Source organism: Gopherus flavomarginatus, chromosome 6, assembly GCF_025201925.1.
Source record: "Gopherus flavomarginatus isolate rGopFla2 chromosome 6, rGopFla2.mat.asm, whole genome shotgun sequence".
Taxonomy (NCBI): Eukaryota; Metazoa; Chordata; order Testudines; family Testudinidae; genus Gopherus; species Gopherus flavomarginatus.
This window is the reverse complement of record NC_066622.1, coordinates 70,554,004-70,567,457: the sequence shown is the minus strand read 5'-3', so window position 1 is coordinate 70,567,457 and position 13,454 is coordinate 70,554,004. Positions and strand designations below refer to the sequence as shown.

At 44.4% G+C, this 13,454-nt stretch overlaps 1 protein-coding gene across 1 annotated transcript; it reads right to left on the bottom strand.

Annotated features, from left to right (window-relative positions):
* Nucleotides 1-625: 625 nt before the first annotated feature.
* On the bottom strand, nucleotides 626-12,572 carry LOC127054225 (neuropeptide Y receptor type 4-2-like). Its single transcript, XM_050960255.1, has 2 exons — nucleotides 12,473-12,572; nucleotides 626-5,696 (listed from the first exon to the last, which is right to left on the bottom strand). Exon 2 carries the CDS (start codon nucleotides 5,583-5,585, stop codon nucleotides 4,437-4,439), a length of 1,149 nt encoding a protein of 382 aa, XP_050816212.1. The 5' UTR covers nucleotides 5,586-5,696; nucleotides 12,473-12,572; the 3' UTR covers nucleotides 626-4,436.
* Between the last annotated feature and the right edge of the window lie 882 nt (nucleotides 12,573-13,454).

Genomic DNA, 13,454 nt, shown 5'->3' with positions numbered 1-13,454 from the left:
AGTAAAAGAACCATTTGTTTAGATGATCTTTTGACTGGACTCTTGTTACTGGGGACTGAACTTGAGAGAGAACCTGGGCCACGCAAGCGGCACACTGCTGGAAAACCACAACAGCAGCAAATAGCGTTTGCCTCTTGGATGGAGGGGGCACACTGGTGAGTTCCCCCCTGGCACATCCACCTGTTCCAGCACCCTGACTTTTGGGTGTCTTCTTCCCCTGAACTTATTTAGCTTTTCCCCTCACTGATTTTCTATTAAGGCCTTGATGAAGCCAGCAGCCTGTGATCTGTGTCAGTGCCACTGTGTGCAAACCTTTTGAATAGCTGGTACTCCCACTTTTCCAGCATTAGCAGTGGGACACTAGACTGCAGAGATGGTGCAGGGACCATCCTTCTGAGGTGTCTCATACAGCGTCAAGCACACTGTTTGCAGTTAGCTATAATGAATCAGTCAGAATACTCTGCACGTGAATGACACTTTCCATATATAACATTCCCCCTTAACTAATACAAGGATCTCAAGTCAGGTGTTCGTCACTAATTAAGCTAATGAAGTAAGTAGTATTATCCCCATTTTACAGATGGACAAACTGAGGCACACAGAGAGCAAGGGATTTAGCCAATATTATTATTTTATTTGTTATTTTGGGGTCCCCAAAGTGTGCCAGGCATCTCTCAGACACATGTAAAGATATTATCCTCTCCTTGAAAGGCTTACTATTTATATTCATTGTGTCACAATAAGCGGGGCCATAAAATGACAAAGTGGGGCAAGAGGACAAGATGGACAATGGTGACAATAATAGCTCATGGTTACTTAGTAAGGCATGTACACACGTCCTCCCCATTCTCACAGTAATAAAGCTGGTAATAATTTCCCAAAGCATCACTAGAATACGCAGCAAACATAATAGGGCCCCATGCTCCATTACCCTGAACCTCATTAGTCATTTACACCTGTGCAGAGTCAGTTAAAACACTACTGTAATGACACCCCAAGAGGGTGGTTTTGAGAACTGAACCCAGGACATCTGCAGCAAAAAGCATTCCCTGCTACTGGCTGAGCTAAAGGACCAAGGAAGCTAGGAGCCTAAATACATTTGAGAATCTGAGTCCAAGTCCATTAGCTCAGAGCAGACTCATAGACCTCTATGCTTCATCTAGCCACTAGAGTGGGACAAAGCCAGTGTGTGTTAGCATGGCTTGTGCTACTCCCTCTAATCTGTTAGACTTTGCATGCGCTTTGCACTCACAGGTGTAAATGATTGAACAAAGTGCAGGGCAAAGGAGAATCAGACCCAACAGCTAACTCCACCCATTAAGAATACAGCTTGAACTTGATGATACTGTACAATGTAAATAGCTGAGCTGATGTATCACAGTTACAGCCATATAATAAGTTCTCTGTCAAATAGGCTTCACTTAGCATTATGTTCTTGGAGCTTTTCATGCTAATCAGTGACAAACACAAGCCTTATGTACATGCACTCTGCTTGGTAGCAAAACTTCCATGACTAATTGTGGTGTTCCCTTTAACAGACTGGTGAGTACAAGATCACCTATTTACAAACGGTTACAGATCAGATATCTTCCGTGCTGATGTGTGATCAGAGCTTGACATGCAGCTGTTAATTAAATATTAGGATTCTAACAAGTGCAGGAAACAAGCAGAATTACTCAAGGCTAATTGGGAGAAACTCTCCTCTAGGAAGAAGCCCAGTCCACTACTCAAATCCCACTTAAGCCCTTGAATAAAACACAGTTTATGCAAGGTTCCGGTAAGTCAAGGAGATCAGTCAGAATGAATATATTTTGTGCTTCTCAGCACTGATTGATAGGACCATTCTGGTTTCAGTTACTGTACCGAGGTTGATCTAGGGATGTGGCCTAGAGCCCACTTGGTCTATAAGGGTACCAAGTCTTCTAGTGGACTCAACCTCTAGCCCAGAAGTGCCATCTTCTACACACTAATCAAAAGAAACAAATTCCCCTCATTGTCATGTCAACTAACATCAGAAGAATATTGCAGAAAGCTCATCGGGAAGGAGCAGAAATGTGTGTCTTTCACAGATTGCCAGATCAATAGGTAAAGATACAAAATGAAATCATGCACAGGTCATCTGACTGCAGCACGCAGAATTCTGAATGGAATCGAAAGGATAGCTGCCGCCAGACAGATAGTTCAGGCATGGTCAAGAATTTGGGGGCTAATCCCGTAAGGTGATGAGCATCTTCAACTTCCAGTGACGTCAATGAGTGAGATTCTCAGCTGATGTAACTTGGCTCCATTGAACTCAATGGGCTGCTCCCATTTACATCACCTGAGGATCTAGCCCACTGGATATTAATGGATCTTGCTATTTTGTAGCATGAGATAGTTTAGCTCCTGTCTTCACAAAATGTGACCTGGAGAAGAGTTCTGTGGCTCCAGAACTTGTCTCTATCACCAACAGAAGTTGGTCCCACAAAAGCTATGACCTCACCCACCTTGTCTCCGTAATACCCTGGACTGACATGGCTACAGATACACTGCAGTCACAAAATCTGTCCCACATGCTGTGATCTGAGGGAAAACATGCATGGGTCAAATTCTGCCCGGACCTACCGCTTTGTCTAGGGAGGTATCTACCTAGCTATTGTATTTCTAGGACTCTGCACTGAATACCTCCCACCATGTGCAAGCCCATTGACTTGGATGAGATTTCACAGGATGTCAAGTCATGACAAAACATGACCCCATATAGGTCTTTTAAATTGACCTAGTATCTTTTATATGAAAGTATTGGTCTCCTTTCTGATTTGCCTTTTACTTTCAGCAGTGCCTAATATTGGCTTTCATCTTGTCAGTACCCGGTTCTTGGTTTCCCAGCAGTATCTGCAGAGCAATGTCTTGATAAAGAGAGTAACTCAGACTCCAGAAGTATGATGTACTGTTCTTTTCTAATGAAGAATGAGTATTATGTTTCTTATGGTTTGCAGGTAAGTTGCCCAGACAAAGGGTAAAAAATATCACTGACATGAGAAAGCACAAAGCTCGCTTCCATGACACAGTTGACAACACACTTGATTTACATGTGGCTTGGATTTAATGTGTGTGACTCAATCTCCTTCATGTATTTTCATTGCTCTTCCATAGACTTTTCACAGTTTTGGCATCACTCCTTCCATCTAGGTCCTTTCTCTTCTTGAGGAAAACCGAAGCCTTGGTGCCTATTTTCAAAATGTGCTTCACTCCTCTGGAAGTGTCACGGCTCATTACAGCTGGCATTTCTATATCAGAAGCTTTTCTCCCCAGCCATTTGGTCCTTCCACATGAGAGATCCTGTGAGCAGAGTGAGATGCTAAACAAAGAACGGGTGTGACACTGGCTAAGTGTCACCTCAGTCCCCCATCTGAGATCTGTCAAAGACTCCAATGATGCAAACATCTTAAAGCACCAGCATTTGTGACTGTACCTTTAGTAGCATAGAGGCTTAGGAGAAGGACAGTCAAGTCAATCTGACCAAGTTCCCATGTAAATCTGAGATTGTTGGTTTTGCATCATCTGAAAAGGGAAGTGATCTGCATAGTCTCTGAGAGGGGTAACAGAGGCAACGAATAGAGTAACACCTCCAACTGTTGTCTGTCATCCATAGATGGCGCTAGGTCTCGATGCACCTTGTTAGTGAACCATGGTTCTGGTTTGTGCTAGTTTAGTGTGCCATGTGGTGTAGTTTTCTGGAATATTGCCATCAAGAAGCTGGCCAAAGGAGGGTACACGAGAAGCCCTGGCATGAACAGAGATTTCCTTGAAGCTCAAGCAGGAGAAGCCTGTGGGGGTTTTGAAGTGACAGGTTCATGGTTGTATCCCCATGCTGCATGGGTAAGTTTAACTGCCACCCCCAGTATCTGTATGTGAGTAGTTACAGATGTGTCACAGATCTGCTGGATATGCACTACTGTGTACCCCATCAGCTGAGAAGATGAGTGTTACCTAACAGTAGGTGAGAGAGGGTTGGTAATGGACCTAGGGCTGGAAGGAACCTCCTGGTCACTGAGTCCAGTTCCCTGCAATTGCAGGCAACCGTCTTGTAATTCTGTTCGTAAACTTAGTGCTCAGCCTATAGCATGTAAGTGTCCTACTAATACTGACAGAGGAGAAGTTCCACTAACTCAAGTGTTTGAGTTGGAATTCCTGGGTTCTATCCTCAGCGATAATGGTGTGCAGCTTAATTGATGACTCTGCTGTCTGTGTGCAACCATAGATGTCTATTAAGTAGTTAGAAACAAAGCAACTTCTTGTGCCTATGTCATGTTTGCGTGAAGTCTGTTTTCAGAGCTGTGCCACCTCATCGATACATACAACATAGTATCTCCTTTGATCTTCCTCACTTATCTATACTGATTATCTTTCCTTGCAGTCAATGACTGTTCTTCCAAAAATTGGACAGCAGCAAGCTATGGTGTATATGTTGGAGTCAGACTATGGAGCCATCTGTGGCTTTTAGCATCCATGTATAATAACCTTCCTGAAGTCTCTTCAGTGAAGACTTCAGAAGCTGTTCCCTGGTGGCTAGATGAATTATGCTGGCAGCTCAGTATCAGCAACTTCACTTCGTTTTTGAAGTTATTGTTTAGGAACCCATAGATAACAGGGTTGACACAGGTGGAAGCCATGGCTACTAGATGGCACAATGAGAAGATCAGGTTGTGGTGGCAAGGGGAAATGGCTTTGTAATCCCAGTCCTCAATGCTATTGAAAACGTGCAATGGTAACCAGCAAACAGCAAAGGCGATCACCATGGATACTAATAAAATGTTTATCCTCCTCAGCTGAACCACCCGGCCATTGTATGCACTCTTCTCAAACATGTCCTTTCTCTTCTGCAGGCGTAAATAGATACGCAGGTAGCAAACCAGGATGACGAAGAGCGGGATGCAGTACTGGAACAGCAGCAAAGTGGTGGTGTAGATGAGTCGGTGCTGGTCAGATGGCCATGAGTCCATGCATATGGCCTTGTCGGCAGAAGAATCCGTAATATAGGAGAACTGCTTGTACAAGTCATATGTCAAGACGGAGGTCGTCAGAAAGGGCAGAGACATGAGGCAAGCTAATGTCCAAATGACTACAATCCCTAGATAGGCTTGGGAGATGCTTGGCCTCCAACCAGTTGGGTTTATGATGAGCTGGTGTCTTTCCAGACCAATGAGGACAAGGGAGAGAATTGACACACTCACAGAAGTACACTGGATGAAGGAGGTCATTTTGCACATGACTTCACCAAATATCCAGTAGTCCATCAGGGTGTAGACGATGGTGAAAGGCAGGCAGACGATGCTCATGAACAAGTCAGAGACTATCAAGTTGGTAATGAGTATGCTGGTGACATTGGTCCTCTCCTTCTGCCTGACTATGACACTAATCAGGCAAACATTTCCCAGGATGCCGAGGATGGTTTCTAAGCTATATGAGGTGACTAGAAAGACAGTAAGGTCAGTTGTGTTTCTGCAATAACCTGGAATATGTGTGAGGACGCCTCGCTCTAAACTCAAATTCTTGTTGAATGGAAAGGGAAGGACCATGTTAAGATCTTCTGTCTTGCTCATGCTGGAATCAGAAAGAGAGCCCAGAAATATGCAAGGAAATGAGTAGGATCTGGGTCTTCAGGGCCCTACCATAAGTTCTTCTGTTCAGTCATGTAGAGAGTCTGGAAATGCCTGCAAAGGAAAGAGAGAGATTAGTTAATCTCTTCTAGCAAAATTAAACAAACAGAATTTTCTGGGGGTGATGAGTGTTTTCTTCCCTGATGAGCACTTTTCCATCTTCCTTTGGTTCACTGAATTAGACCGTAAACTGGAGTAGTTTGCTGGACAGTGAAATGGACCAAATGCACTACTGGAGTAAGCAGGTTCAACTCCACTGGAGTCAGTAGTATTGTGACTGAATGGGCCAATAGGGCGGCTAACCAAAATAATTTCCTGAAAGTCATTAGAACTGCAGAGTTTCACTTCAAGTAAGCCAGGGTCAAATGATGGTTTGGGGTGAAAACCACATGAAACTCATTGGAGTTGAAAAGTTCTGATGCCAAAGTAGGCTGAATTAGTTGGTTTTGGCCATATTTCACCTCTAGTAGTTGAAGTGAAAACCAAGAGGTGCAAAGAGGGCCGGCTCCAGGGGTTTTGCCACCCCAAGCAGCCAAAATAAAAAAAAATCGCCATGATCAGGATCTGCGGCAATTTAGCAGGAAGTCCTTCGCTCCGAGCGGGAATGAGGGGCCTCCGCCGAATTGCCACCGAATACCTTAAAGTGCCACCCCACTCTGGAGTTGCTGCCCCAAGCACCTGCTTGATAAGCTGGTGCCTGGAGCCGGCCCTGGGTGCAAACTCCATCAAGCGGAGTCAAAAATCATGTGGTATGAATTGTATATGAATGGAACACACCATTACATTCTTAAAGCCCCCTATCTCCGGTGTGAACTGGACAGCAGCACCTTACAAATATTCACACCCAAATCTTCACCTGGTGTAAACTGGCCTTGCTCCACCAAAGTCAAAAGGACTATGTGATTTATTCTGACTGCGGAAATGGCCCTTAATTTGTGCAGGGTCTAGTATCAAATCATCCATTTTGTGAGAGTTTCACAAAGATTGAAATTGTCGAGTCACAAAATCCAAATGAAATTATGAATATTTTTTCACGCAGCTTGGTAAAAGGTTCTTAGTCAGTTTTGGATGCTGCAAAGGAAAATTGACCACAACTGAAGTCAGAAAGAAAGAGAGAGGGGATTAATGAACTAATGGATGATGAAGGGATTTTTTTATTATTAATCCAATCAATATTTTATTTTCAAATAAAGGTGGACAATAAAGACCCGATTTTCAGAGGTGCTGAGTATGCATTGCTCCTATTGACTCCAGCAAGAGTTTGGCTGCTTGGTACTTCTGAAAATCAGATCCTAAATCTTTTATTCAAAGGTGGAATTAATTTTTGGCACAGCTGGAGTTCCCATCAGATTTGTTCATCTGAAGGAATAATATACATTAGATTTTCCTTGTCTTTCCCATTGTTATTTAGAGAATAGAAAGAAGCCAATCAAGGTATATTTTTCAGTGAGTTGCACAGGTAATTGGACTCTTGTCTGTAGTAATAAGAGCTGCATTGCTGATTTCATTCTGTCCTTTGCAAATTTCTGTGGGAAAATTTCAATTTTGCCAGAATTTTTCAATGTTCCATCAGGAAAACCAAAATAAAATATCTTTTTGCAGGATGGGCCAACTCAAACTGAAGCATTCCTTTGTCCAATCAAATGCAAACATTTCATTTTGGGGCAATTCTACATTAACCTTTTTCTTCTAGAGCTGTTGCAGTGCCTCCTGGGAGTTTAAGTTCAAGTGCATTATGCCCCCACTCTCCTCAATGAGTTAGGCTCCATGGCTGCACTGCATATCCCATGATGCACAGCAGTCTCCCCCTCCATGATGGATGATCCCATCAGAGTGCATCATGGGAAATAAATTCTAGCTGTGGAGCCCTGCCTATAGAAGAAAAATGGGGGTATGTGTAACTCAAACTAGAACTCCCATGATGCAATGCAGCTACTCAGGCAGTTGAAGTTCAATGTTGACCTGACCTTCCATTATGTGAAAAAAAATGGTATTTTGACTTTTCATCCTGATTTGGAATGACAACAGTTTTCGAGATCTTGGAATTTCCTACCCAGCTTCAGAGGTTTATATTAGTTCCCATTTTGGCACCACGTAATTTGGCACAATGAGAAGTCCCTAATCAAGGGTGGCCCAGCATTGTAATAATTGCATAGACAGGGCACTGTGGTCCTTGACTACTACTAAAACCTATTGTCAAAGGGGAGCTGGGCACACAACACCCATTAAGAGTCAATGGAAATCCCAGCCATAGGCTCCAGTTGTGTCCGTAGCCCATCTCTGCTGATACTCCACTCGCAGCCCTTCCCCCCCAACCCCAGAGCAAGGCCCATTTACCCTGGCTTTGCACAGGGCTGTGCATTCCATTTCTTCAGGCATTTACTCCTATTCTCCACAGAGCCAGTGCCATGGTCCTGTACTGGAGTCCAAAACTTCTGATGCATCCAGGCAGGGAAGGAGCAGACATCACCCCCTCAGGGAGCTCGCCTGAACAAGCAGGCTGCTACATGGAGTACTGAGGCTCGCAACATGCAAGGTAAATATATACTCACCGAAAGCCATTATTTACTGATTGCATAAATCTTTACTCTGCAATAACTGCTACCCAAACAGGCTTGTGAGTTTGAGATAAACTTTTTACAACTGCAAAAAAGCAATCATCGGAATATTACCACGTAAATAAAATGGTTTTGCAAGTTTATCACATTGTTTGAGTAGCATTTATTGCTGAGGAACAGCGTGTGCACAGGTGCCCCACTGTGGTGTAGAGGAGGGATAGTTTTTTTCATCTTTATTCATTGCATCAGTTGTGTCAGAAGTTGCTGCTCTCAAGAACCCAAAAGAAAAGTTTTGATCTAAAATCTAAACCAATCTAAAAGTAAAAGGAGCTTCACTCTCTTTTTTCTCCGCTTCATACGAGAAAATTAAAGCAGCAAAAAAGTGGAATGGTCTATAAGACAAGCACGCAGGAGTGTCTAACTGCGATATTCAATCACACATGTAAGAGTTGGTGTTCTTGATTCTGATTTGGCTTAAAAGTGATGTTAACGGTTGATCTAGATTCCCCTCCTCCCCGCTCTCCTTTTCCTTCTCTCTCTCTCCCTTTCTTTTCTTTGACATATTAGGTGTTTGGATAATTCAGTCTTGGAGTGAGTGGAGAATATGGAAAATGTCCATATTCTTTCTAGGAAGAACACATATGGCTCAGTTTCCCCCCATTCACTTTTGTATTGTTACCGTCTGTATTGTTACCGCCTGTATGAACGGGTTAATTTCCTTTCAGGGATCGTGGATAAAGGAAGGCAGTGATTGGGTGCGAGTCACGACCTGAAGAAGAGCTCTGTGTATCTCAAAAGTTTTTCTTTCACCAACAGAAGCTGGTCCAATTAAAGATATGACCTCACCCACCTTGTCTCTAATATCCTGGGACCAGCATGCTACAACAGCACTGCAAACAGCCTGTGAATGCAGCTCCCTTGTGGATGCAATGGAGGCCAACCATCAGACCACTGATTTTTAACAACTATTGGCCACGGGGGGCAGGACATGTGAAAACAGCATGACTAGGACTTGAGATCATAGAATGGAAGATCCTGCCGTACCAGGGCAGGGATGCAATCGTGGATGTCTGAGCAAGACAGGCAGGTCATGCTTCCAGCATGCACGTGAGTCTGTAGGCCTTGCATTATCATTCTAACCTAATGACCCTAAATACTGTATTCCAGGTGACTAATAGATGACGTCTCGTTTTTGAGAAGGCTGTCCTGTGTCACTGCAGCCATCTGCTGGTTGCATAGCTCCCAAAAGGGTAAGTTTTCAGTGGGGGTCCAGGTTTATCTGGACATGCTGAAAGAGGTATGGTGAGAAACAGGATTGTTGGAGCTAAGGCCCCAATTTTAGAATAGCTGGGACACAGGGCTTCCCCTTGTAAAAAGTGAAGGCCCAGGACTAGCACTAAGGGTATATTTGCAAAGCAATTGGGAAGTGTGATAGCAGCACATGTAGATACACCCTAGTTAGCTTTGTGATTGGAGCATGTGTAGACACTTCTGAGTTACTTACTCAGATACATACCCAGGGCTGGCCCATGCCACTGACTGAGCTGCTGCAGCTTCACTGCAATTGTTACTCAAGCGAGCTTTGAACTAGCTAGATTAAAACTAGCTCAGATGTGTGTATACATGCTGCATTTGCACCTTCTGACTGCAATGCAGACATACCCTATGAGTGGGATGCTCCCAGAGGGGCTATTCAAAGGTCAGAGACGAAGCACCTCCTGTAGATCTGTGACAGAGAGCCTGTAAGGTGGGGATAATGAACGTTATCATGGAGTGTATCAGAAGGCTCTGCAGCGCAGTCTATTGTGTTAAAAGTCCAATATTCTTAATACTTTGAATTTCTACAGCACCTTCCTCTGGAGGATCAAAGCGCTTCCAAGACATTTACTCTCACGACACTCCTTTGAGGTAGGAGGAATCGTTACCCTCATTCACAGAGGTGGGAACTCAGGCACAGGGAGGTGAGAAATTATTTGTCCACTATCCAGAGGGCATCAGTTTCATTCTATCCAGGTTCACATGCCCATCAGCCTGACGTGTGTAATAGAGCCAGGAATAAAACCCGTATCTCTTGCATTCACTGTTCTGTGCATCTCTTCCTCCACTGACCATGATGTAAAAAGTAGTTCAAGGAAAATAAGGGATAATATGGTGACCTTATATTTATATCCTACCTTCTCCCACAAAGGATCTCAAACCTCTATCACCTAGTCACAAGCTTTGCTTCATGCACCACACATGGAATTATAACTAAGCACTCCCGTGCTATCAGAAGCCTGCCTGGACCATTATTTCTTCGTGTTAATAATCGTGTTTATTACGGTAGTGCCTAGGGATCATCCAAGAACATATCCCTGTTGCTCAAAAGTTGCTCAAATAGAGAGTAGCAGACAGTCCATACTGCCAAGACCTTACCATCTAATGAGCAAGACAGACAAAGGCCAGAGGAAAGGGATGTAACAGAAGAAGATGATCTACTGCCATTTTGCCACTCATGTCACTCTCTTGCGACCTGATTCACAGCCAATTGAAGCCAATGAGGGTATTTCCAATTACTGCAATGGACTTTGGATCAGGCTCTAGGAGTGTTTTCACCATGGGTGTCTGGTATCATAGGCTGGGGAAGGCTGAGCCTCCCTAAACTTCTGCTTAACCTTGTTTTCTATTTTTTAAGCATGTTTGGTAAATGGGAAGCTTACTCTTCATGGCATTGTCTTTTAACTGTGTCTGTTTTTATTCTAATATTTACTTCTAGTGTTGGAAGATTTTTTCAAGCATGGTCCACATTCCACCCCACTAGTCCTCCTTCCTGTCCCAGCTCTGCTGCTCGTTTTCCCCTGGTGCCGCACCGCCCACCCTCTGGGTGCTCCAGGGCTGAGCCGCGCCACCTGCCTTCTGGGCACTCTGGGGCTGGGGCCGTGCTACTTGGCCACCCGGTGCTCCAGAGCTGGGGCCACTCTGCTTGCCCTTCTGGGGCTGCAGGAGGGGCTAGGGTTACACTGCCTGCCCTCCCGGCACTCTGGGGTTGGGGCCACGCTGTCCACCTACCCAGTGCTCTGGGCCTGGGGAGTGATGCTATAGAGGAAGCTAGGGCCATGCTGCCTGCCCTCCCAGTGCTCTGGGGCTGGGCTGGGGAAGGGGCCAGTGGCCATGGTAGGGGGATGGCTCTGGGCTCCAGCGGTGGGTATGGAAGGGGTGGGGACTCGGGCAGAAGGGGCAGGACTAGAGGCTAGCCTCTCTGAGCCAGTGGTTCATGCACCACCAGTGGTTTTCACCTTTGCCTCTGGATTGGAGTTGAATCCTAAAAAAACCTGTAACATATACACAAGGGACTAAAGGGCTTCACAAGGATCTTTTGTTTCTGCGAATCTGACATAGTAAACCCTGCATTCCCCAAGCATCTCTTGATTTCAGGCTGCACGCCCCAGCCAGCAAACACGGCTCTGTTTCTAACTGAAATACAAATTGAATTAGACAACTGGAGCAAACTGGCATAGAGGTACACTTGGACTGGTAAAAATGCCACTCACTGGAGCACTGTATTGCAAAGCAGTCTTGACTCTAACATTTTCCATCTAGAGTCTCCTGTTTTAAAATTTTTTCTTTCTTAAAAGCCTCTAATAAAACAATAGCCCAATATGGCAACAACTCCTACTTCTAATCCAAACGTTTCGCTCAGGTAGAGAGATCATAATGCTCGTACACAATACCACTTGCCCGTGGACTTGAGTTTAGATCTCTTGGTAAGTGTTTTCTGATAAGAAATCAGACAGAAATACCTAGTACAAAGAGGAAGATCAGCACAAGTAACAAAATCATAATTACAGCATAAACTGACAGCCTCCCGAGTGGCAGTTTAATAGATCCATCGATTCTAAGGCCAGCAGGGATCAGTATGATCATCTAGTCCAGGGGTAGGCAACCTATGGCACGCGTGTCAAAGGCGGCACGCAAGCTGATTTTCAGTGGCACTCACACTGCCCAGGTCTTGGCCACTGGTCCGGGGGGCTCTGCATTTTAATTTAAGTTTAAATGAAGCTTCTTAAACATTTTAAAAACCTTATTTACTTTATGTACAACAATAGTTTAGTTACATATTATAGACTTATAGAAAGAGACCTTCTAAAAACATTAAAATGTATTACTGGCACACAAAACCTTAAATTAGAGTGAATAAATGAAGAATCAGCACAACACTTCTGAAAGGTTACCAACTCCATATCTAGTCTGACCTCCTGCAAAGTTGAAACAAAGTATTCAGAAAATTCTCACCTGGTAACATCCACACTGATTAAGAAGGTTGCTGCTTGTGCTGGGTATCTGTGCCACAGCAGAATAGAGGAACTCCAGAGCAGCAGAGATTTGCTGTCCTCGCTCTGTTGGGATGGGAGATTTGGAAGGCATCTCTCTCTCTCTCTCCCTCTCTGCAAAGGGAACTTAGCCAATGAGTTTTGTTCTTTGCTGACAGCCCAGCTTTGAAGTGCTAGCTCCCTCTGTTGATTTAGAAATGTATGCATTCTACTGATAGTTAAGACAAACAGCAGCTGTGCGAAAGAGATATGAAACTATTTGAAGTGCGCTATACAGGCTCCTGCACGATGAGTGGCAGATATACTAACACACAAGAAATAAAAATTAAGCTATGGGACCTGATGCTGTGTTCCTTACTGAGGCAAGCCTCTCTTTGGACTCGATGGGGATTTTGCCTAATGTGCATGATCAGGCCCCAGGTATTGGACACATTCCAATTTCACAATCCGCTACTGCCTGGCTGTGTATTCAGACTACAGAGAAACCCAAGCTTCAAAGCCTACATGATTCAGTGTGTATAAAGGGGATTGTTTAGGTAAAGTATCTGTAGGTTTGGGGCCTGAGGAATTGCAAATTATGGGGATTCAGAGCACCTTAGGGACTGAGAGCACGGATCCCACTGACTTCTTTTCATCTTCTGACCAAAAACCAGTGCCAGAGGTGGTACTACATCCAGAGCAGCGTAGTTTGGGCCATCAGAGCTCAGGCATTATGGCTGCCAACTAACCTGGCAACCCTCATAAATGAACATTACAGGAATTGTAGCTATTCTGTGTTTCCATATACAGACCCTGTAGTTTTGCACCAGGGAGTGAACTACAGACTTTCAGCAGCAAACAAACACAAGGTTCTGTTATTTGAGCTAACAGGATAACTGTGGGAGCTGTTATTAAGTTGCAGGGTCTTATGCTTTCTGGGACTGGCCATTAGCAGGGGGCAGGAC

What these genes read in the sequence shown, in the direction of transcription:
- LOC127054225 (XM_050960255.1), bottom strand. Translation starts at nt 5,585, where the DNA reads ATGAGCAAGACAGAAGATCTTAACATGGTCCTTCCCTTTCCATTCAAC.